The sequence below is a fragment of the Myotis yumanensis genome, unplaced genomic scaffold (assembly GCF_028538775.1).
Source record: "Myotis yumanensis isolate MYYU_CA2020_CCGP unplaced genomic scaffold, mMyoYum1.0.hap1 SCAF_8, whole genome shotgun sequence".
Classification (NCBI taxonomy): Eukaryota; Metazoa; Chordata; class Mammalia; order Chiroptera; family Vespertilionidae; genus Myotis; species Myotis yumanensis.
The window spans coordinates 61,319,988-61,344,890 of NW_027223759.1; the positions used below are offsets into that span (position 1 = coordinate 61,319,988).

The following is a 24,903-nucleotide window of genomic DNA, read 5'->3' on the forward strand; positions in this document are numbered from 1 at the left end:
TGTGAAATTTTAACTGTTTTCCCTAAAACATAGTATTGATCACTTTCCTTAAACTTCTGTAATAGTATTTCCTCCCTTAGATCCTCCTTGAATAACAATAGGTGTTTCTAACTGGTGTGGCACACGTCAAAAGTAAAATCTAACATCCCTTTAAAAGGTCAATGTTAATTAGAATTTTAGTGGTATTTATTCTGGCTCTGTTTGATGTATATTTTGTGGTTGCAGTTTTTCTTTTAAAAATGTGATTCTTAAACATTTTCATTCAAAAGACAATGCAGCAATTTTTAGTAACTCAGAAATACAAGTTTCCTTGAGTTAGCTGTTTTTGTATACCACGCAAGATATAACTGAGCTTTCCTTTGGCATAGCTTCAGAATCATTGAAAGCTACTATTTATTTAGCTTTTAATATTTATTTTATTCTCCAAATCTATTATCTCTCGTTCCCTAATTTAGAGTTACCAACAGCTCATTAACTTGAATGCTATTTGATAAGGTCCAATCCTCTGTCTTTGAGAGAAGGCCTGTGTAAGGACTCCTGTCTGCATCCTGGCAGCTATGTCTGTATTAATGCTGCTTAGAGACAGACATTGTGCTGTTTGACTAAATGTCCAAAGGTAGCCTATAGTTCTATTTCTTAAAGTTATTTAGGCCTATTTTACATAATTATGAAAACAAACAAAAATACTTTTTAGAGACTATTTCAAAGGTTATGTCTACCTAAATGATGGCTCCAGGTTGATTTGGTTGTTGCTTTTGTGCACACAGATTTTGTACAAAGAGAATTTGAACAAGGGGACCCCCATACCTGTCACTCCTGAGATGGAGAGAGTCAAACGCAATCAAGAAAACTTTAGCTCGGTATTTGGCAGAAAGCTCCTTTAACTCCATATTTAAAAAATAATGATTAACTTTCTATAAATCCAAACTTATTATGAGTCCCTTTGAAATTCTCAATTTAACAAATTCTCTTTCTAAATCTCATCAACTGAATCCTTCTTTAACCAGCGTTTGATTCTAACATTTTATGCTTTTCATACTAGTCCCTTAAAACTTTTAATTGGTTCCTTTCCTTATCTTTCCCCTGTTATGTTACTACTGGGACTTTTGAAAGTAATTGATGTCCAAAAAACCCCCAAACACTGTCATTATTATTTACTTGGAACTCTTTTTATTCAATATTTCTGGATTAGCATCACAAGAAAAGACACAGGATTGAGGCCCTGTGTAAAAATAATGGCTCTTGCTTGGAACAGGGGTTACCTTGACATAGGTCCTGTCTGGAGCAGCAGCAGTACCGAGAAAGGAAATGGCTCAGTATCAGGACCCAAAATAATCTCATCTTGATACTTGTTCTAAACAAGCCATTCCATGAATAGAAATCCAAACCTTCTGATTTGTTTTTAACACACAAATTAGACCATAAGCTTATATTTAATGTTGTTTTCTCTTGTATTATTATTGCTGAAAACCTCTACAGTCCTCAAAGGTCTGTGAGACTTCTAGAAAAGGATCTTAGATTCAAATCTAAAATCTGAATCAGATCTAATCAAATGCTATTAGGAAAATGTAGCTGAATTTGGCGGGGGGAATGGGAGAAGGTTTGATCCAAAATGCGTTTTTTTGTGTGTGTTTTTTTAATGTTTTTATTGATTTTGGAGAGGAAGGGAGATGGAGAGAAAGATAGAAACATCTATGATGAGAAAGAATTATTGATCAGCTGCCTCCTATTGGAGGCTGAGCCCACAACCCTGGCATATACCCTGACAGGGAATTGAACTGTGACCTCCTGGTTCATAGGTTGACGCTCAACTACTGAGCCTTATGGATGGGGCTCCAAAATGGTTTTTAATTGTTTAACTATTTTCTCAATGTTTGATTCTTTCACATAATTAGATCAGTAACTGTCTTTGGTCCCATTGTTTTTTTTAATAATGTTTTTTAATTTTTCCATTATAGTTGACATAAAGTATACCTGTATTAGTTTCAGGTATATAACATAGTGACTAGACATTTATATAACTTATAAAGTGATCGCTCTTATTAGTCCCACTGTATTTTTGTTTTGTTTTTCTTTGTTTTTAATTACTATTCACTAACAATCTTTTGATTTCGTTTAAATTTTCAATGTCAACTAATACTACTTTTGGAATGTTACCATCACTGTTTTCCTTGTGGGCATATTATTATTATTCCTTCTTTTGCAAAGGTTTGCATTAATTTTTCAAGATTATTTTCTTCTATATTAGAGTAAGTATATTATTATTTATATCTGTTTAAGATCTTGATGACTCCGATGATCCTGGACAGGATCTTATCATACAGGTGCTTTTCTAAGTAACCCTTTGTGTTAATGATTACACAAGTTGCATTTAGGCAGAGTGCCCAGTGGTGCATAGAACCTTTATGACACCATGGAAAATAAGCATGCTGTGTATTTATTAAAACCTTGACTTATAGACTGGACCACCTCCACAATTGGAAGTTACTTAGCAAAGAGCAATTTCACCGTATTGCATAGGTTTGGCCTAGGGTTTTCAATATCTGTTCTTCTGTAAGATATTCTGTATAGGAAAAAGAAATATTTGCCAATCTAATTGAAAGATAATCTTTCTATTGTACACTAAGCATTTTAGTGCTCTTATAAAATTAGCGTTTGTATCTTTTTTTTATTTCTTGATACAGAAAACAAACATTGAATATATGAGTTAGGCTAAATGCTGAATATCAAACACACTGGCACTTTAGCTATGGATCCATGGTGCATGTTGTCCTCCAGATCTGTGCTTGAAAAGACAGGCTGACTTGGGGAAGTTGTCTTTCCCGTCTGATGTCACAGTCTCGTACTAGGTTCCCTGCAAGACAGAGAGGGAAGGGCTGTGCTGACTGCTCTTGTTTTTCTGGATGCTTTCTTGTGTCATGCAGGTGTTGTATAAAGAGAACCTCGGGAAGGGGATCCCGATTCCCATCACTCCAGAGATGGAGAGAGTCAAACACAATCAAGAAAACTTTAGTTCGGTATTTAAAAGGAAAAAAAAATTCCCTTAACTATGTTTAAAACATTTTTAAAATATTAATGGCTATATTTTAAAATCTAATCAACTTATCCCAATAAAAAACTTTGACACGTCTTATTCGCAACTTAATGCTACCATTTCCTATGAATTAGTTTCCCCATTTTGGTTAAACATTAATGTACTCATTTGACTTTTTAAAAAAGTGTTCAGTATTACAGTCTAGCTTTTAAAAGCATAACATTCTCAATGTCTAAGCACCCACATTTATCCCGCTTTGCCGATTTGATCTGAACAGAAGCTTACAAACATCTATTCTGCACCAATCAGACTGTTGGCCTCATTTCCTATTCTAACCTCTGTCCCTACTGGTATTTGTACAGATTTTTTCAAGGTGTTTTTGTTTGTTTGTTTTATGTTTTTGTTTGTTTGTTTTTGCATTTTGTCATTACTCTCCATTTGCCTTTAAAAGGATTAATTTTTCCCAATATGTTCACCTAAACTAAAAATTAAATACTTGGACTTCTTTTGAAAATCAACAAAAGAAGATGTGTGTGTACAAATCTTCATATTTGCAATGTTTATAAAACCCAAATATCCTTATGTGTTTTGTTAATAACATTTCCAAACCAAGAATAACTTCCTTGGTTCTCAGTCTCTTGCCCTTTTAATTTTCTCCCTCCTCTTAACAAGCTGAGAAGGGCTAATCATTCCCTTTGCTCTCCGTCGCTCATCGCTGCAGAGCTTAGTTCAAACAACAGCAATTATAAAACTTTCCTTTCCTATTTCCTAGCGTTCACTGCTCTTTCCTGCATTCCCTCGCTTTAAAGATGTCTCTAGGCTCATACAGGTTGGATCTAGAGCTTGTGGGATTTCCCTTCCTCTAACTCACTTTCTTCCTTTTGCTCCCAGCTGCTCCACAGGGGGGCCAAGTGGTTGATTGCTCTTCTTGTTCTGGATGCTTTCTTACCATACAGGTGCTATACAAGGAAAACGTGGGGACAGGAATTCCAGTCTCCATCACGCCTGAGATGCAGAGAGTCAAACACAATCAAGAAAACATTAGCTCGGTATTTTGGACAGAAAGGGAAAAGAAGATGCCATTTAACCTCATAATTAAATTGATACTAAACATTTATTATTTTTTGAAACCCACTTCCCTTTCTTTGCTTCTAATATACCTCACTTAGCAAAGGACATACGTACAGCGCTTGCATTTCTATACTACTATCAACTCGATTTCTTAAATTTCAGTTAATCCTGATTTCTCTGCCACTTGGTATTTTAAAATATACATGTTTTTAAAACCACCTTACCTTTTCGTTTGCTTGGATAACAACAAAACTGAGTTTTAACCATTTTAAATCCCTATGTGATTGTTTAGGAGGTACTGTGCTCATAGAAATGAAAAAATAACATGGGTAACTGCGACAGCCTTACCCACGGCGGCTGAGGTCCTTGGTGTCCTAGTGAGTGTTTTCTGATCCCAAGAATGGCTGCCGTTAAAGTAGCTTGTGGCGCCTTGTCCATGTGTAACTCCTGGCTTCTTAGACTATCGTGTAACTTGGTAACAAGGAAGTTGAACTCACCCTTAAAAGCTCACAACAAACGAAATGTTCCTTATGGTGGTTTTCTGGATGCTTTCTCATCACACAGGTGTTATACAAAGAAAACATGGGCAAGGGGACCCCTTTACCTGTCACTCCAGAGATGGAGAGAGTCAAACACAATCAAGAAAATATTAGCACGGTACTTTGGCAAGAAGAGAAAAAACTACTACTTAAAAGTGATTTAAAATAATACACATTAATCCTCCTTTTTAAAGACAACTTACATTTTGTGAATTTCTTGGTCACATTTATCCTTTTGCCCTATAGGGCTACCTTAGCCTTAACCCCATAATAACAAGATTGCTTTAATCCACAATTTAAAATTCTAATATCAGAAAGTAATGGATTTTTCCAATAAAATATTGTTTTGCTCATCTCTCCCCAAACTTACTCTCTATTCACTACCCCCAAGGTCTCTTTGTTTTCTGTATTTGTGAAATTTGGGAGGCGGCATAGTCAAGTTGTGGGTTTTTTGTATGTTCTTGTGCCTATGACTTTAGGTTCTCATCTACCTTGTCAGATTTAGACAAAGAGACCTTGGGAAATACAATCCCCATCCTCTCCTTCAGAAATAACGACAAATGAATATTCAGTAGTGGTTTTGGCAAATGGTTATTCGTTAACTTAAAAAGGCAAGTGTCACTAGAACTGTTTTTTGTTTTACCAATTTTAGTTCTATTTGTCTTTTTCCTGACCTTTAACTGCTAACTTGGTAAGCCATTTCCTGTAATCCTGTGCTCTGCAATATTCTGTATGTTGATAAATGACCGGGGCTGGGGTTTGTGTCGGGGTGACTCTAGCTTATGTAATGAAGGACGCTGTGGCCTCCACGTGAGCACAGGCTACAGGTTTCTCCAATAGCTGTGTGCCAGCATCACCTGGAGGGTTTGTTAAACCAGACTGCTGGGTCCTGCCCCCACTGTTTCTTGTTTCTGGTGTGGGGCCAGAAATGTGCCTTTTTAGCAAGTTCTCAGATGCTGCTGACCTTGCTGCCCAGGGACCCCACTTTGAGAACCACCACCTTAACAGAAGTCTTCCTCTAGAGCAGCATTTCCAAAACCACCCGTGTCCCCAAGAATGACACTGAGGGGAGACATCGAGGTTGAGGATTTGTCATGATGTGTTACCATGTGTTTAATTGACTTACCATATAGTGACATCATTGCTGAGAAGTTGGATGTTGTAGTAAACTGAAGCAAGAGGCACAACACAATGATAGCAAGGAGAAAAGAGAGGAGATGGCCTTTGCTTGTTTAAGGACCCACGGTTTTACTGAGGTGTCTATATGAGTTTAAGTGCTGCAAAAAGGTGGGGTTCCCCACTGCGGAGCAGCCTCACCCTTCCCAGTGGCCTTCCAGCCCAGGCCCCTAAGTGCTGTTTAGATGGCCTATCAGGTGCTGGAATTCACGGACCAGGGCAGGGTGAAGGGGGTGCACGCTGAGTCTGTCTTGCAGGCTGCACGGATGTCAGCGCAGGGTCCTACCCTGGAAGCATATTCCTTTCCGTCTAACCTCACTGCCCAAATGGTTTGGCACCCTGAGCCTCCTAACGAGTTACCTGTTCTGTTTAAACTTTTGGTGACTGTAATCCTTTTCTTCTTCTTTTTGCCTTTTTGGATCCATTGGACACATGTAGGTTTTGTACAAAGAAAATATGGGGAAAGCCACCCCAACCCCTGTCACTCCAGAGATGCAGAGAGTCAAACGCAATCAAGAGAACATTAGCTCGGTATTGTCTTGAGAAAGTGCTTTTATTTTTGCAAAGTAACCCCTGCCATTTGGCCTGCTCCTAACTCCATCCCAGGTTAAAAGCAAACCACATGCCAGTTTTCTAGAACCTTCTCTAAATGACATACTACACTTAGCGTTGCCATTAACTGGCTTTAAGCTTTCTTCTTGAGAGCTATCCTCACTAATAATAATAGATTAAACATGGGGTTTTCTCACCCAAATTGCATTATATTTAATAGCCTGAAGATTGCCGCCTAGTGACTTTCGGGTCCAACTTTGTATCTCACAGGTGTTATACAAAGACAACCTGGGCAAAGCAACCCCGACACCCTTTACTCCTGAGATGGAAAGAGTCAAACGCAATCAAGAAAACTTTAGCTCGGTATTTCAGAGAGGAGAAAAGAAATTGCTACACTTTTTAACAAGCCTGGCAAAGATGGTTATACCACTAATTTATCTCACTGTTTTCCCCAAACTTTTGTTTATCCATTAAAATTCTTCTTTACCTGCTTACAAACAACAAACCAACCCCTCCAGCCCAAGCGTCACCTTGTGCTTTATACAATAACATTTTAATGGCTTTATCCTCCTGAGGGGTTTCCCATCGAGTGTGATATAATTGAGCCATAACACCAGCTAGCTGATGGTTTTCCGAAATGGTTTTCTGCTCTCTGATGTCTGGATACTCTCTTGGCTCCTCTAGGTGTTGTACAAAGAAAACATGAGAAAAGCAACTCCGACACCTGTTACTCCAGAGATGGAGAGAGCTAAGCGCAACCAAGAAAACATTAGCTCGGTATTTTCTAGAATTACAAAAAAAAAAAAAAAAAAAAAAAGGAATGCAACAACTTGGACAATAACATTTTAACTTCATAAAAATGTGCACTTTCTTATTCCACTGAAAATTTACACTAAAATTAACACAACTGTGCTTTTAAATTCCCAATGATCATGCTAAGACATAACAAGTTAATTGCCAACGTTTTCTGCCCCTTTCCCTTTCCTCTGAGGTAGTTTTATGTAACCACCTGTAACAAATTGACTTCCTAACACCTCCAGACTTCAGCTTTCCTTTCCTTTTAAGGTATCCTAGGAAACAGGTAATACTCTGAAATGGATGCCTTCTCTGGTTTTGATGTTTTGGGGTTTTCGTGTCTGGAGGACTTTGATTTCTGTATTTGCATATGGGTTTATAAAATCTTGACATAAACCTACCATAAAACCCCGAGTACTTGTTTTGAAGGATAGTTCTTTCAAACGTCAGGAGCACATTTAGCACCAAATACCATCTGATACGCTGGTGCTACAGTTCCCAGCAAATTCAAGCGAACACTTCCTTCCTTTTCCCTTCAAAATTATACGGTGCCTCTTCTCCTTTGAAAATGGAAGTTACATTTTCAAAGTCAACACAGATCCTCCCGGATGCGAGCCCTGCCCACCCATCCGCACGCTAACCTGCTCCATGTTATTCATGGGTCTTGCTGGGTCCTTTCGGACTCAAGCTTCCCTCCCAGCTCCTTCCACCCCCACCTGTTGGAGAGGGTTTGAGGCTTCAGAGTGAGGACAGTACCATGGACCTGTGCTCATTCGTTTTTTCTCCTCCGGCAGGTTCTTTATTCCGATAGCTTCCGGAAACAAATACAAGGCAAAGCTGCCTATGTCTTGGACACCCCGGAGATGAGAAGAGTGAGAGAGACCCAACGCCACATCTCAACAGTGAGTCAGGAACTCTCTAGGATTGATGGGCACACAGGGCAAAGGAAATGATCCACCCTCATGTTTTCACAAAACGAATTCATGACATTTCAGGTGAAATATCATGAAGACTTTGAGAAGCACAAGGGTTGCTTCACACCAGTGGTGACAGACCCTATCACTGAACGAGTGAAGAAGAACACACAGGACTTCAGTGACATTAACTACAGAGGGATTCAGAGAAAAGTGGTGCAAATGGAACAAAAACGGAATGACCAGGATCAGGAGACTATTACAGGTGATTGAGCCACAGTGGGAAATCGACTTGAAGCTAAGGGGGTAGAGGAACAGAAGTGAATTATCTATAGGGGGGCAAAGGATAAAGGACCTCAATTTGTGTTTCATTGGGTGTGAAAGAAAACCTCTATTATTTCATGACTTGCAAGCCTGACCTCTCTTCTTTCTGCTTTGATCTCCTCTGAGGAGGAGACACGACTAGAGCCTAAGCTAAATCAATCCTCCTATGATTAAGGTCGTACCTCGCTCTCTAAGTCTTTGAGAGAGCCCAAGAACATCTGCTCTGACCCTTCATCTCACTTCCAGGTTTACGTGTCTGGCGTACTAATCCTGGCTCAGTTTTTGACTATGACCCAGCCGAAGACAACATTCAATCCCGAAGCTTACACATGATTAACGGTACGTTATGCCACAAAAGGATCACAGCAAAAATGTCACCATTTAGTGGGCTAGAGTCAATGACTTTCTGAAGTTCCTTTCCTCAAGGGTTTTCAGTTACCTGAGTTGCCCATTCAGCATAAAAAACACCTTGACGAGTGGGCCAAACTCATGTCTAGTCAAGTGTCACTGCCTCAGTGTAAGCCTCCCTCAGTGTAAGTCTTTCTGAGAGAAATAATGAAAACAATACATAGGCAAAGGGAAGAGAGAATGGATTTGATCTTTAGCAACTTTCTGAACTGTCTTATGTCAAAGATTAGTCATTCCATTAAAGAGGTCACACGCATGCCTTTATGCCTTCTGTTCCCGTTAAAAAGTCAAATAACAGGTAGTGGCCGTCCTCAAAGGATCTACACTCTAGTTTCCTGATGAAGAGAGAGGAGTAAACCGGTAGTTACTCCCTGACAGTAGTTTGAAAGGTCTGCACACAGGTCATGGGAACACAGAGAAAAGGCATCTACACTGACTTGGAAGTTAGGGAGGACTTTCTGGAGAAGGCGAAGTTGGAGTGTGAGTGACTATGACCATGTGTTCATCTTGATGAGGCAGGAAAATGGGCTGGATGGCGGGAAGGAGCAGTCTCAGGGCCACTCTGGGATGGCCAGCCTGGCTGTGCCACTTCCCTATCACCTGCCTTTTGGTAATTAAACTGTTCTCTGGAAAGTGAGGATGACACAATATATCATAAGTGCTTTGGGGGTTTCATCCATGGAAAGCTACTTCAGACCGTGCTTGGTAACAAACAAACAAAAAGCAACGGAGATTCAAATACTACTGGGGATTCCTGCCAACAACGTTTCACCTCTGATCCTCCTCAACATCTCACCTCCCCAGCCCAAGCTCAGCGCCGGAGCCGGGAACAGTCGCGATCAGCCAGTGCTCTGAGCATCAGTGGCGGCGAGGAGAAGTCTGAGCACTCAGAAGGGGCCGACCACCACCTGTCCACCTACAGCAATGGTGGCATCTTCTTCTCTGCAACCTCAACAGGTACAAGAGGGGAGGGAGGGGGCGCTGACTCCAACAGCAGGTCGGCCAGCTCACTGGCAGTTACTATAATAGAAGCTTTGAGTAATAAATAAGTAAATAAATCTGGATTTTTCTTCTTCTTCTTCTTCTTCTTCTTCTTCTTCTTCTTCTTCTTCTTTTTAAAAAATATTTTAATTGACATAGAAACAGAGAGGGAGAGATAGAAACATCGATGATGAGAGAGGATCATTGATTGGCTGCGAGCCTGCAACCTGGGCATGAGACCTTGACCAGAATCAAACCCGGGACCTTTCAGTCTGCAGTCTGATGCTCTATCCACCCAGCCAAACAGGCTAGGGCTGGATTCTTTCTTCTAATGAGAAAAGACTAGAATTGTGGAGGGGGCACATGAGTTAGATGTTTCATTTCTCCTTTCTTGGAAATTATTATTTTTAAATTATTGGGAAAGTCAGCACTGTTCAGCAGCTAAACATAGATTTAATGATATCTGGCTATATCTTCTTCTTATAAATTATTTCTTCCTTCCTTTCAGCTTATAAACATGCAAAAACCACAGAGCTCCCACAACAACGATCATCTTCAGTTGCCACCCAACAGACAACGGTATCCTCTATCCCATCTCACCCATCTACTGCTGGAGTAAGTAAATAATAAGGAACTTACTCAAATCATTCTTACTTTTTTGATATGTACAAAAATAATGATAGGCATTCTGATTTTTTTTGCACTACACTTTCTACTTTATATGATGCTTTTTTTTTTTACAACACATCTTAGGTTAATAGCAATATCAGAAAACCTTCATTACAAAACTAAAACTAAAACTAATTATAAAGTATTATTCAATGATTTAAAACAAAACAAAACAAAAAAACAAAAGCAAATGATTAGTTTGGGCTCTTTGGTCCCACCCACTAACTTAAACTAAGATATTTGCGATTTGGTATCATTATTCAAGAATATATATCTGTATGCACATCACACATATGAACATGTCATATCTTAGACCTCTCCTGTTAATATATATATTGAAAAGTTAAGTCAAATCATGTTCACAATTCACCAGACTACTTCAAAACTCTAAATTTAAGACCCTGGATCTTATTCAGAATAGCACAAACACATAATTATTTAGGATTGAAATGAATATTTGTATGAAGAAAACTATCTACTAAAAGATATAAATGAAGATCTAAAAAGTATTGAGACCCATTTTATTTCAGAAGGGAATCTTGTAAGGATGTCATATCTCCTAAAATAAATCCATAAATCAAGGCAATCAAAATCCCAAAAGCATTTTTAAAATGCTGTCTGCCAAGCCTAAAATTTATTTGAAAGAGTAAAGATGTAAGAATAACAAGTGAATTTTGAAAATGACAATGGGAAAGGACTTAACCATGTTAAAGGAAAACAAAGCTATCATAATTAAATATGGATTTAGCATGGGGATAGATTTTTGAAAAAGATAAAGTCCAGGGAGGGTGGAGGGTGGAAGGTGGAGGTGGAAGACAGTATAGGCAGAATAAATGGTGACGGGGGAAAAAATTTTAAAAAGATAAAGTTCAAAAATGGACCCTAAAATAAAATAATTATAAGTCAGCATACTACTGGTATGCTCCCAAATTCCCAAAGTGAGAGATACCTGCAATATTGTTATGGTTTTTCAAATTCTTCTCCCAACACAAGTTTGACCTCCTCCAAAGGGGGAAAAAAAGTCCACATATGAACAAGTCCACATATTTCACTTGGACACATATCCATGATTAATACATTATTAACGTACTATGAAGTTCATCATTTGAAATGTACAATTCCATTGAATTTTAGTTCATTTACAGAGTTGTTCAACATGACCATAATGCAATTTTAGAACATTTCATCACCCTAAAAAATACCCTGTATCCATCAGCAGTCACTTCCCATCCTGGGTCTTTCCCTCCATCTTCTATCCAATGTGAGGCATCCACTAATGTACTTTCTGTCGTATATATTTGCCTCTATGTACATATTGACATTTCATATAAATGAAATCACACAATAGTGGCCTTTGTGACTGGCTTCTTTTACTTAATGCTTTGAAGTTCATCCATGTTGCATCAGTACTTCATTCCTTTTTATTACCAAATAATATTCCATTGTATGTAAATACCACTTTTTAAAAAATGCATTCATCTTGGTGGGCATGCATGAGTTGTTTTCATTTTTTTGGTTGTTATGAATAATGCTGCTGTGAATGAATAAGTGTATACAAGTTATTGGATGGACATACGTTTTTATCCCTCTTGGGTCTACCCCTAGGAGCAGAATTGCTGGATTTTATGGGAATTCTGTTTAACATGGGAAGAACACCCATAACTGTTTTCCAAAATGGCTGCACATTTTACATTCCCATCAGCAGTTTAGGAAGGTTCCAATTTCTCCACATCTCCCCCAACACCTGTTATTGTCTTTTTGCTCATCACCATTTTGGTATGTGAGAGGTGGTATTTCATTCTCATTTTGATTTGCAATTCCCTGGTGACTCGTGATGCTGTGCATCTCTTCATGTGCTTATTGGTTCTATGTATACTTCTTTAGAATTCAGATCCTTTGCCCCCACCTTGTGTGTGTGTGTGTGTGTGTGTGTGTGTGTGTGGTATTGAACTATAGTTCTTTAGATATTTTGAATAGTAATCCCTTATCAGATACATGGTTTGCAAATATTTTCTCCTACTTTGAGAGTTGTCTTTTTTACTTCATTGTTGGTGGTTGTACATTCTCTTTTGGGCAACTTAAGTTTATGGAGTAAGTCATAGGAGACCTTAAAATTGAGAGTTTGGGTTAAATGTTGCAAAACTAACATATCTCACCCCTTTTCTTTCCATCCTCACAAATAGAAAATCTTCCGTGCCATGTACGACTACATGGCTGCTGATGCTGATGAGGTGTCCTTCAAGGATGGAGATGCTATAGTAAATGTTCAAGCTATAGATGAAGGTTGGATGTACGGCACTGTGCAGAGGACCGGCAGGACCGGCATGCTCCCAGCCAACTATGTTGAAGCTATTTAGGCATTTCAAAGCATCATGCCTGCCTACAGGAACTACAAATCCTGCAGTCAGGATTTCAGTTTAGACTCTCCACTATTACCAAGTTCTCAAGCCACCCAATGATTTTTCTGTGTCCATATGATTTATGGTTGTACCATCTTTCAATATATTCATATATGAACCTAAACAATTCTCCAGTAAAAAAGTTAGCATGACTAATCTGTCCAGTTATTAAACTGGTTTACTTCCTCATTATCTTCTGGACTTGCACATAAGACAAAGGACAACACCAAATCCATAGGTTCATCATTTTTTAAATTGCCACTATCAAACTTTCTTTTATTTCAGAATAGACATTTTAAAAGTTTCTGCAATGTTATATTATTGCTGTATCAACCCATTTCTCCATTATGAAAATGTTTAACATTATTTCTTTTCTAAAACAACGTGAACATGTAAAAGTTAAAGGGAAAATAGCAGAGATGTCCACCTTTTCTGTGCTTACTGAATGCTGATGCTTTTATTTCTAATCCAGTTCTGAAGTTATAAGCTGTTAGTCAATATAAATTGGTATAAGCTAGCAACTAATAAAATATATAATTCTGCAATAAATGCCACTGATGGAATGAGATTTATTTATTATTTTTCAATCCTCACCCAATGATATTTTCTCTACTGATTTTTAGAGCGAGTGGAAGCGAGAGGGAGAAATGGAGAGAAACACTGATGTGAGAGAGACACATCAATTGGTTGCCTCCCACAAGCCCCCGACAAGGGCCGGGAGCCTGCAACTGAGGTACGTGAACTTGACCGGAATCGAACCCAGGGCCCTTCAGTCCACAGGCCAACGCTCTATTCACTGAGCAACACGGCTAGGGCAGCATTATTTATCTTTAATAGTTTTATGATGATCTACAAATAAACATTTCAATAAAACAAACATTTAACCAAAAAAATTAAACTTAAAAAAAGTGTACTGTTAAATATGCACAAGCATAGATTTTATCAAAACTCTATCCATACTTGTGTTCCACAAGCTTCCTTTATGGCTCAGCTTATAAAGTTTTAGAAACAGTGTTGGATCCAATCCTAACCTCGGGGATCTTTCTCTTCTGAATCCAGTGGGCTGGCTTTAGGCGACAAAGGCATTGAGTGGGCAAAAGGTGGAGTGCCAGCCAATGATGGCTTAATGCTCAAGTTAGCAGAGTATCCTTTCTGAGAAAGAAAAGATCCGTCCATATTACTTTAGAGCTGTGGTAATACTGCTGCCCTCATGAGGCAGAATACAGTAGGTCCTCAGGTTACATTGGAGATCGGTTCCTAAGGTGCCACATAACGCGATTTTCGCCATAAGTCGGGACCCACCTACGTAAGCACCTACGTCACTCACATGGAGCACATACACAGCACTAATGAAGTAAAACAGTAAAAAAAAAATTTAAAAGAAAGATAGCAATTCCTGACCTTTACTTGTGGTAAATAATAAAAAACATAAAGCACATATGTACATACGTCGAAATGACGGAAATGGGAGATGGCAATGTAACCATGAAACGACGTACATCGAGTCCAATGTAACCCGAGGACTGCCTGTAGTAAGACGCCAGGAAAATTCCTTGGCAAATGGAATGGGGACACTGAGACAGCTGATTCACACTGGCCATACCCAGTACCCTGACCCACCTGCTTCCTTCTTTCTTGCATGACCACTTTCTTGAGCATTAAGCCCTCAGGCCTATGAGGTTCTGATCAGCATCAAATAATCTTAGGACAAAGCCTCCACTCTGTTGATCATAGAGACAGAGTTTTGGTCAAATTAGGGGAAACATCTAGGCGTCAGTTGTGTTTCAGTTCCAGGCCCAGAAAAGCAGCAAAGCCAGATGAAGCAACACCATGACTGACAGCAGGACCAGATGCAATGACTAATGACACCCTACCTTAGCACTGACCAATCAGTAGAGACCATGATCCTAACCTTATACTTTCTCTCACTTTCTCTCTCTCCCCCCCACCCCCCCCATACAGGGGGAGAAAGAAACATCGATGTGAGAGAGACATCAATTGGTTGCCTTCCCATACGTGCCCAACTAGGGATTGAACCTACAATCTAGGTACTGTGTCCTGACTGGGAATCAAACCCCAACCTTTTGATATAAGGGACAATACTCCAACCAAGCCTCTGGCCAGGGCTATACTCTCATTTTGATGACTCGGTATGTTAAAGGACACCCCTGGAAAGCTGATGAATAGTCTGTTGAGATCCTTCCCTGAGACCTCGCCTAAAATTCCTCCTTCAGTAAACAGATAAAAACCCTGAAGACAAAGGACCCAAGGTTCTCTCTCTCTCTCTTAAGCTCGCCTGTGCCTGCTTTCTTTAGGTATGTATCTTTGCTTTCTTTTTCCTAAGCTCTAAGGGTCACACAAGACTTGCAACCAGAGGAGTAGTGGGCAGCAGCAGCTCATCCCAGGCTAATCCTCTGAACCTGTTTCCAAGAACCCTTCTTTTGTCGTTGTAACTTACTTCCTGAGTCTACACAGTCCAGCTGGCTCACTTCTTCTGCCTCTGACTTTCTAAAAGGCCAAAGCAGTTCTCTGACCGGCCTGCTCAAATCTCCTTAGAGTGCACTCTCACTTTGCATGCTAAATAAACTTCTAGCACTAGAATTCTTGGCTCTGAATTCTTTCTTTGAAGAACTCAAGAACCAAGAGCCGACATTGCTGGGGTGGGGGTGGGTGGGCGCGGCGGCGCAGACTCTGCTAGGACTCTGGGCAGTCCACCGTGTCTGTCGCATCAGCCTCCTGCGGCATCTGGGATTTGTCCAGGGCCATGGCTCAGCATGCAGAGCCTGCACCCACTACATTTAGATGGTGGGCCAGCCTGTGGGCATCTTAGTGGTGTAGTGTCCACAGACTTCTTAATGTGTCTGACACTAGCGAAGAGTGCCCACACTTGCGAATGATCTGCGACTACACCTGTTTGCTAGGCACTATGTGAGATGCTGGGGCTTGAGTGATGAACAAGACACAGTTGGTGTCCTTATTAAACTTACAGATCCTAGAAAAAGGCAAACCATTCCTAAGCAGCCTAATGGTGGAGAGAGCCACTCTCCCCCTCCCAAGTCTTCAATCTTCACTTAAACTGGGTTAAAACTGGGCAACAATCCCATTGTACACTAGTTTTTTCCCCTAAATTTGGGGAACATTCAAAGCATATGCTGTTACAATAAATGTTTTAGTTTTTAAATTTCCTATTCACTTCGAAAAGCTGCCCAGGCACTTTATAGTTGCTATACAAAAAAAGACAGGCATAACCTTTATCTAATTTTAGTTTTTTAAAAGCTTCAATTAAAAAATTTCAACATATAGAAAGATTGAGAATTCTACTCTACCCATCTCCTAGCCTCAAGTTATCAACTCAGGGTTAACCTTGTTCTATTTCCCCCACCAATGCTTTCCTCCCACTACCTTGTGGGATTCCTAGTAATCACATTTCCTAAAAATTAAATCGTAATTGACACACCTTAAAACACTATCTAAGTTCAACATTCCTCTTCATTCCACTTTGTAGCCATCTGTTAGGGCCCCCATTTTTGTCAGTGCATTGACACTGGAGAAGTCCTGTGTGTGACTAGAAATTCATGTCATATTCCAAAGGTTATAACGGAAATAAACGTCTATAGATTACACCAGGGGTGGGCAAACTTTTTGACTCGGGGGCTACAATGGGTTCTTAAACTGGACCGGAGGGCCGGAACAAAAGCATGGATGGAGTGTTTGTGTGAACTAATATAAATTCAAAGTAAACATCATTACATAAAAGGGTACGGTCTGTTTTTTTTTTAGTTTTATTCATTTCAAACGGGCCGGACCCGGCCCGCGGGCCATAGTTTGCCCACGGCTGGATTACACTCAAGCCAGAACTCAACTCAGCTCTCAATGACCAGTGCTCCCTGGTACTACTCAATGCCACTCCCTTGTGAAATGTGTTATGGATTTTTGCTTTCTCCTTCCCACCCCCCTCACCGCCCCCCCCCCCCCCCGCCCCAGTGCCTCAAAATGTGACCTTATCAACAGGTAATTGCAGAAATTAGTTAGGATGAGGTCCTAAGAGTAGGCCCCAATTCAATGGAACTGGTGCCTTTCTAAGAGGGAAATTTGGACAAGTAGACAAACACATAGGGAGAACATGTGATGAGAGGAGAGCTTGGAGCGATACTTCTATACGCCAGGAAAGCCAACCACCAGAAGCTAGGAGACAGAGGCATGGAACAGTTTTCACACAGCCTTAAAGGACACTTTATCTCAGAGTCTAGAACTGAGACAGCAAATTTGCTGTTTAAGCCACTCTCTGTGGTTGTTATAGCAACCATAATAAACTGATGTTACCCTTCAACATCACGTCTTTTTCTTTTTTTAAATTTAAAAATATGGATTAAAAAGTGTGTGGAACCCATAAAACAGAAACCCTATAGTTAATAACAGGCCATAAAAGGAGGCAAAAATGAATGGTTCATGTGTTTGTAGAGGAATACAATGTTTACTTTAAGTTGGTATTTGGATTATGCTGTTCTTCAATTCAGGTCTCATTAAAATAAATGAATAAAAACCCAAAACCAAACAAACAAGTACCATTATGGTTTAGTTTTTATACTTTTATTTCAGATTAAAGTGCATTTCTTTAAAATGTTTCAATGTCCAGTTTCAATTGGCAAGTGGTAACAACTCAGTAGGTCATGAAAATTTTTACTGTGAAATCATAAGGTTTTTCCCTCCCTCAATCCAGTCTTGAACCTGAAAATATACTATTAGTATAGGTCCAGCTGCTGCAAACATTGTATAAAGCATTACAGAAATAAAACTGACTACACCCTTTTTTCCGACCTACTAATGCAGTTAACTGAATGAACAGGTACTTCTATGAGGTTTCAACTTAAGTCATTTAACTTACCAAATATAAATACTTTCTGGATGCAAAACTAAGCTCTCTTAGAAAGTTTACCAAGTCATCAGAACAAAAATATTACAGGGCTAATAAATGTCTGATTTGACTTCTCTTGTCTTTCTCTAAGTGCGTATTAGTCAAGTCTATCCACAGGAGGTAGTTTGAAAGCAATGAAATTACTCAACACAGAAAACAAACTGTGATTTAACCCATTAGTGCCAGATGCCTTCCTCTGACACATCATGGTTCCTTAATATCCATGGCAAACACATTTACTATATTTTAAGATTAAGGAAAAAATGTTCCCTAAAAGTACTAGTATCTTCTAGAATATGTGTACTTGCACAATAAGAAAACATAAATGGAATAGGGGAACCCATTTTATAAAATAAAACCTAAATAACAGCAACAGGATTAAGAAATTAAGCAAGCTAAATTATCTTCCCACCAGCTAGAAGCAAATAATCAAACTGACTACATGGCATGTGTGAACAAAAAAACTATCCTTTGTAACAGGAATTGGTAAACTCTACATAAGGGCCAGACAGTAAATGCTAGGTAATTCAGGTCAATCTGTCAGACCATTCAACTCTGCTGCTGTAGCAGGAAGGCCACCAAAGATAAAATGTAAAAACATAGCTGTATCCCAATAAAATCTTATAGACACTGAATATTAACTTCATATATTTTCATGTCAAAATATTATTTTTTTCAACCATTTAGAAAATGTAAAAACCATTCTTCGCTCATAGGATTTATACAAAAACAGGTGTCCAACTGTAGTTTATCATCCCCTGATCTATAAAAACATACCAGTTAGACTGCCATCTGTTCTTATATACAAAACTGATTCTGTGTTCTTAATTCCATTTTTCTATTACAAAGGTTCCCATTCTATAAAAATAAAAATTCTTTGTATTGTTATTCAATTAAGTATGAAAATAACTGCTACACTATATTCATTTTCAGTTCCATGTCACTATTTTGAAGGTCAGCTTTCTAGTTACATGCATTTTATTTAAGAAATAATGCTGCCTCTTGTTGGAAATTTTATCACTTATCAGTGCATCAATCTCTATCAGCATATAAACCTGCTGTCTAATAAGCACAATTTTACCCACAATTACAAATTAGTACACTGTGGCCTAAAGGTAATGCTTCCTCTGCTATGAGAACAAAAGGTAGGTAGGTTATTTTTCTTCTCTGTGACATTCATTTAAAATACTGCCTTCAAACTTATACTCTCAGGTAAAAAAAAAAAAAAATTATCTTCCATTCTAATAGTATATTTCAGGGGAGTAAGCATTTATACAGCTTGGCAATTCATGTTCGGTTTTAACTGTTCTTTGGTGAAGGGTTTGTCATGTAAAGAAAAAATGGTAAGACCACACTGTAAAATTTAGCATTATATTCCAGAGAACTGATTAAAAAACACTCAATTCTGTTAAGACTACTGTTCCATTAAATATCTATACATCTTCAAATCCAAATGACTCAGATTTTAATATATATTTTCAAAAGCAATATACAAAGCCTGGCATATGATATATTAGTTGGGCCATTATAAGCCACAAAGCCCAGATTTGTTTCATAAATCAAGTGGTCAATAAATTTTGATAAAAACATTTAGTAAGTACATCACTTAACTTCTGGCTACCTTTTCTTAAATGCTTTGGATGAGGGTAGCTCTTACAAAAAGAGTATTGAAATATGGGAGGGAAATACAGTGTCTTAACAGAATGCCAAGAAACACTCATGTTTAGAGAATCCAATTATTCGACTCTGTCTTTCAAACTCTATTTTGCAATTTCCAACCGTGTAACTTAACAACGAAGACACCAGAGGTCTTCAGTACAATGTCAAGGCAGATCTATCACACATACCTTACTCTGGCATTGCTAACTTCACTGCCATATTAATCTTTGGGGTGGTCTATTTTCAATGTTTATAAATAAAATAAAGTCTCGTAACTTAGAAGGCAAGATTCACTTAGAAACTAAATGCCATCGCCAATATTTAAAAATTTACTTTAATATTTAAAGAAATCAGAACATAATCCAAGACTCATTTGTCCAAACTGCTTAATAAGATTTTTATAACGTCAAACACTTAACTATCTGCCTACTTAAAAATATAAACCTTCCATATTAACAAGGCTCCAAATTCAACCTTAAACTTTCTTTGCAATTTGAGCTTTAATTTGAAGCATTCTATCTCATCTCCAATTCATAAATTTGAAAGTTACTTTTAAAAAAAGACCAGCTTTTATTTTTTGTGACAGTAACTATAAGGACTTAAATCAGCTTGGGCTATCCAAACCTAACTCACAGCTTGAAGCCTCTTCAGCCTATCTAGGACAGCGCAGTCCACAGACATCACTATTTAGTATGTCATGTGCAAGTTTTTGAGAAATGAAGGATTGTGCCCCACCACAGACATACTGAATCAGAATCTGCATTTTCACACATACATGCAAATTTGAGAAACACTGTTAAGAGTCAAAACTTCCACTGTTTTTATACAAAGTACAAGACCTTTCTAAAAACTTGAGAATAAATTGGACATGGGTTGTACTAATGATAATGAGTTAACAGTTTCTCCCCTACTCACTCAAGTATTAATCTAATAATGTTAACAACTGATCTCCCTATAAAGTGATAATAAAGAATAATTCTTACTGAATTACCAAGCCAAAGTTGGAAGGCATGGCATTAAGGGAAAACATGACCTGGCCCTACTAACTCCTGTTCAAGTTCAACTAAGCTAGCATTTTAAACAGTTCTTATTTTTTAATTTTTCTCATTCCTTGTTACCCTTTTTAAAAAATTCTACTTGTATACTTTATACACACACATCCCATTTCCCCCCCAACTTTGTTTCTTGCCCTGCCACTTTTACTTTAGGCAATATACAATCCTCACATGCTTTCCAGTCATATGATTCTTAAATATATCAGAATCCCTGACTACTTTCAAGCTATACATAAAAAGAACTACCATGCTCTTATTATTCAGATTTAAGTCTTATTTTTTTTTACCATATTATCAAACAGCATTATCACTAAACTTGACTCATGCTTTTACTATATAGAATTAAAGCAAAAGCCGCACACCATTCAACAATGGCTTCCAAACTTGTTCAAGCAGCAGAGCACCTTTAATGGGCTCACTCAAATATTGAACATTTAAATTCACTATGAAATCCATTTTGGAACATAAAAAATCTTATTATGCTTCTGAATGCAACTGGGTCCCTTTAGTAAACGCAAAATAAATTACATTTGAGTATTACTGTCATGTTTTATTAACCATTAGAAAATATTTGAAAAAGCTAAGTTAACTTTAATAATGAAGCAACACAATGGAGTTAATTAAGGAACATTGATGCATTTTGCTATTCGGGAAAATTTTCAGAAAATTTCAAGGCAAGAATATTTTAAGTAAGGTTCCTCAGAGATAAACTTATAACTATATCAACAATGATGACTTAGCAAACTGATTTTTGTCCTCAAATATTTTAAAACATATCCTTGTTGAATCATAAATGTTATAAATTAATACCTATGCTAGTATCAAATTCAGCGACTTAAGTGAATGATAATCATTTTGGTCCCATTTTCTGCTATACTGTTCACTTTCCCAAAAATTTCATTCCATCACCACTTTAGTTCACACAAACATTAAAATATGTAGTCAGGAAATGTAATTTTGACTCATTTGAAGCACACATACACATCTGTCCACTAAAAATGTATATGCCTTTTTACTGTCAAATATTATTTGGGAAATGATAGACAATACAAAAATAATCTTATATTTCGTTAGTTATTGCTTCAAGCTACAATCCTCAATTCAATGGCCCCAGAATTTCTTTTAAAACCATCCTTGGTATAAAAATTTCAAACTTAGACCCCCCAAAATTTTAATGACCATGGATTTACAATTACAAAAGACACTAATGTTTTTTTGTGGCTGACTTGGTGGCCCCCTTCTGAATATAGAAGCGAATTAGACACAAACATTAAACTTTCTACATTTTGAAGAATGTGTGCCTTTTCAAGTAGGGGTTAGTTCTGAATAAAGCGTGAAACTGAGATCGCTTACTCATTCTATTCAGAGAACAAATGAGACATTCTAATTATGAATAAAAAAAAACAAATAGGGAAGTCAGGCACTAATATTAATAAGTAAAATTCACAAATGTTTTAATTATATACCACCCTATTTTTGAAAAGTAGGCAAAACACACATATTTCAAAAAAATAGTTTAAAATTTCTTCCAAGTTTGCTTTAGGTGCAGGTGAAAAGAGCAGATAAACTTGATTTCTTATAGTCCAAGTTGTAATGAAAATACTCTAACTCTCCTATTAAAAAGAAATGTAATGAGGCATGCTTTCTAGTGGCTGATACCCTCTTCCAAAAACAAAAAATAAGTATAGATATGAATAGTAAAATGTCATGTAACACTTTCTCATTTCTATTAACTTTACTTATTTTGGTTACTTAAGAAAATAAACCTATGTTTTAACTGAGACTATTATCTAAGTACAAAACTATTTGCTGTTTCATTTGCAAATACAGAATCTTACAATCATCTGCATCAAGTCCACAAAGTAATTCTATTGTCCATACTGATATCTCAGTATTTAATATATACAAAATAGTTTCTATTACACAAAAGTATTCACAAGAAGCTTCAGAAACACGCAATTAACGAAAGCTGAAATTTATAAATTAAAAACATTGTAATCTATACATAATGTACAAGTAGTTGTGCATTTTTAAATCAATACTATATCCCCAAAGAGTCAATTTTCACAGGCAAATGCTGTTGTACAAATATTTGCTAATGCAAATAAATGAATGGTATGTATCTCAATAAAGTCTGCTTTAATACTTTAACCCAAAACCTGAAACTTCTGGTTTTTCTTAAAAGTTGTCCATAGTTGAAATCGGTGAAAAACAGTAATTCTTTTACATCGCACATACAGTATATTTTACCAAGACCAAATTTCTTAAACCTTAGGTACAACAAATACAAATTTTTTAAAAAATCAAGTATAAACACCTTTTATCAGTCAGCAAAAAATCCAAATAAAAAATTTCAATTTTACTTCAAATAAGATATTTTTCATAAAATGTTTAATCAGAATATGCATGAGGTCAAGTGAAATAAATGTCTGCTTGTTTCTAGTTTTTGCTTTCACATTTCAGTAAATTTAAAATTTTGGAAAAATTATGCATAGCAGCCAATAAAATATGTAATATCAAAAAAATCATCTTACATAATGAACTTACAAAATTGAACTTGGTCATTGCCCTTCAGGTTCTGAAATGTTACCAATTTTGCAAACATTCAGTCTGAAATTGTGCCATATTTCAGAACTTATTTTATGAAATAAACTTAGTGAAGTTTTTTAAAGTTTCAACTTTGTCTTAAAATACTAAACAGAATTATCATGAGCTGGTGACCTCCAACGCGACTGCAGGTTTTTTATTATAGTGTTTGCCATGCTACCAAGTTTCTCGTGCATTTCAAATAGTTGGCTTCCTGAATAATTATGGAGATTCTCTGAATCCAGCTGGAGAGCAAGTGCACTGACCTGTGCCACAAGATTTTTTGATAATGGAGTTTCTAAAGCAACAGGATCAACTAAATTTAAAAAAAGAGGGAAAAAGTATGATTAGATTTATTTCAGGTAAAACATAAGTTGTATATATTGCTTCTCAAGTTAATATAAAGTCTAAGTGCCTAGGTTTGAATATTGAAAATGCAGGCTGAGGTATGTAACCATGTTCCTCAAGAGAACAGCCAACAGGAAAATCTAACATAGCTTATTCTGTGCCATTGAAGAAATCGCTAGACTTACTTCATTTTCATTAAAAGTATGGCCAGAATACAATGTTCATATCCTTATTGGAGTAGAGTTGACAATTACAGAAAAGCAACTGATTATACTTGAAGTAAAACAATTATTTTTTCATGTACTTGGCAACTAGCACAAAAGAAAAACTTGTGTAATTCACAGGCATGGTCAAATTAAAGCTAAAAGCATAACAAAACAATTCAAGAAAGTCAACTGATCTATAAATAAAGATGTCCTACTCTGCTAAAATATACCTGAGGCAAGTCCTTCATCATCAGCAGAGAGAGGTTTATTTTCTGTTCCATTTATTGTTTTTTCAGAAATATCAAAAACTGGAATTTCTTCTAATCCACGAGATTTCACCTTGATTAAACATTCAGGTCAGTAAAAAACAAAACCAACAAATGGAAAGTTACTCTTAATAGGACCAACAACAGTACCAACACCAAAACAGAATCTGACAGCCCAGCACGTGATTATTAGTTTAGCTAATATTGCTAAGAAACTATGTTCTAATAACACGCCAAAAAAACCTACAAATAAGCTTTGAAAATATGTGCAGTGAAAGCCAGTCACAAAAGACCACAGGTTTATATGACCCCACTTTTATGAAATGTCTATAATAGGCAAATCTACTGAGAAAAAAGATTAGTGGTTGCCATGGGGTTGGAAATGAAGAGTGACTGCTAATAACTGTTAGAGTTTTTTCTGGAGTGATAAAAATGTTCTAAAATTAAGACTGCAGTTGTGATTGTATAAGTTTGTAAATATACTAAAAACAAAAACACACACAAATCACTGAAGTGTGTGTGTGTGTGGGGGGGGGGGGGAGCAGTGAATTTTATGGTATGTGGATTGTCTCAATAAAGCAGTTTTTAAAAAATTATATAATGTTTCAGAGACAATTCTCAGGGCCCATGAAACACGGAAAATACTTAAGAAACTAAATTTTTAATCTATAAAACTAAAAATTACTAATAAAGTATTTGGGTTTTTAAAAACTAACAAATGTATTTTAAAATCACAACACAAATCAATGCTAATTCTAGGACTTTCAAGTAGTTAGCAAATTCTAGTCTCAAAGATTCTAATCTAGAATACTGATTTTCATCTTTAACAGACCCTATTTTCCACTCACTCACAATTCTGAATGTCAATGGATATATAAAGCGTCTCTGAATGGGTTTTAGGAGTCTATGAACCTTTCTGAAATAATATATAAAATTTTCCATATATTTTTATAGGGGGAAGAATATTGGCTTTCATTAGAAATTCTGAAAATATCCACGACACACA

The 24,903-nt window shown here is 37.2% G+C and overlaps 2 protein-coding genes across 14 annotated transcripts in view; one reads left to right on the forward strand and one right to left on the reverse strand.

Moving 5' to 3' along the window:
- The window catches only part of NEB (nebulin), a 193,655-nt gene extending 180,238 nt beyond the window's left edge, over nt 1-13,417 (forward strand). For 3 of the 11 annotated variants that reach the window (XM_070423008.1, XM_070423007.1, XM_070423011.1), the window contains 12 exons: nt 768-860; nt 3,991-4,083; nt 4,670-4,762; nt 6,259-6,351; nt 6,643-6,735; nt 7,057-7,149; nt 7,962-8,069; nt 8,163-8,346; nt 8,652-8,744; nt 9,618-9,770; nt 10,303-10,409; nt 12,647-13,417. In XM_070423008.1, the coding sequence (XP_070279109.1) occupies nt 768-860; nt 3,991-4,083; nt 4,670-4,762; nt 6,259-6,351; nt 6,643-6,735; nt 7,057-7,149; nt 7,962-8,069; nt 8,163-8,346; nt 8,652-8,744; nt 9,618-9,770; nt 10,303-10,409; nt 12,647-12,820 (1,377 nt within the window). In that variant the 3' untranslated portion in view covers nt 12,821-13,417. Of the gene's footprint in view, nt 1-767; nt 861-2,924; nt 3,018-3,990; nt 4,084-4,669; nt 4,763-6,258; nt 6,352-6,642; nt 6,736-7,056; nt 7,150-7,961; nt 8,070-8,162; nt 8,347-8,651; nt 8,745-9,617; nt 9,771-10,302; nt 10,410-12,646 lie in introns of all 11 variants that reach the window. The other 8 variants (XM_070423009.1, XM_070423014.1, XM_070423016.1 and 5 more) reach the window with 6 other exon arrangements.
- Nucleotides 13,418-17,430: 4,013 nt separating this feature from the next.
- The window catches only part of RIF1 (replication timing regulatory factor 1), a 67,174-nt gene continuing 59,701 nt past the window's right edge, over nt 17,431-24,903 (reverse strand). For all 3 annotated transcript variants that reach the window (XM_070423020.1, XM_070423021.1, XM_070423019.1), the window contains 2 exons: nt 23,862-23,970; nt 17,431-23,393 (listed from right to left, as the gene is read on the reverse strand). In XM_070423020.1, the coding sequence (XP_070279121.1) occupies nt 23,185-23,393; nt 23,862-23,970 (318 nt within the window). In that variant the 3' untranslated portion in view covers nt 17,431-23,184. The remainder of the gene's footprint in view (nt 23,394-23,861; nt 23,971-24,903) is intronic.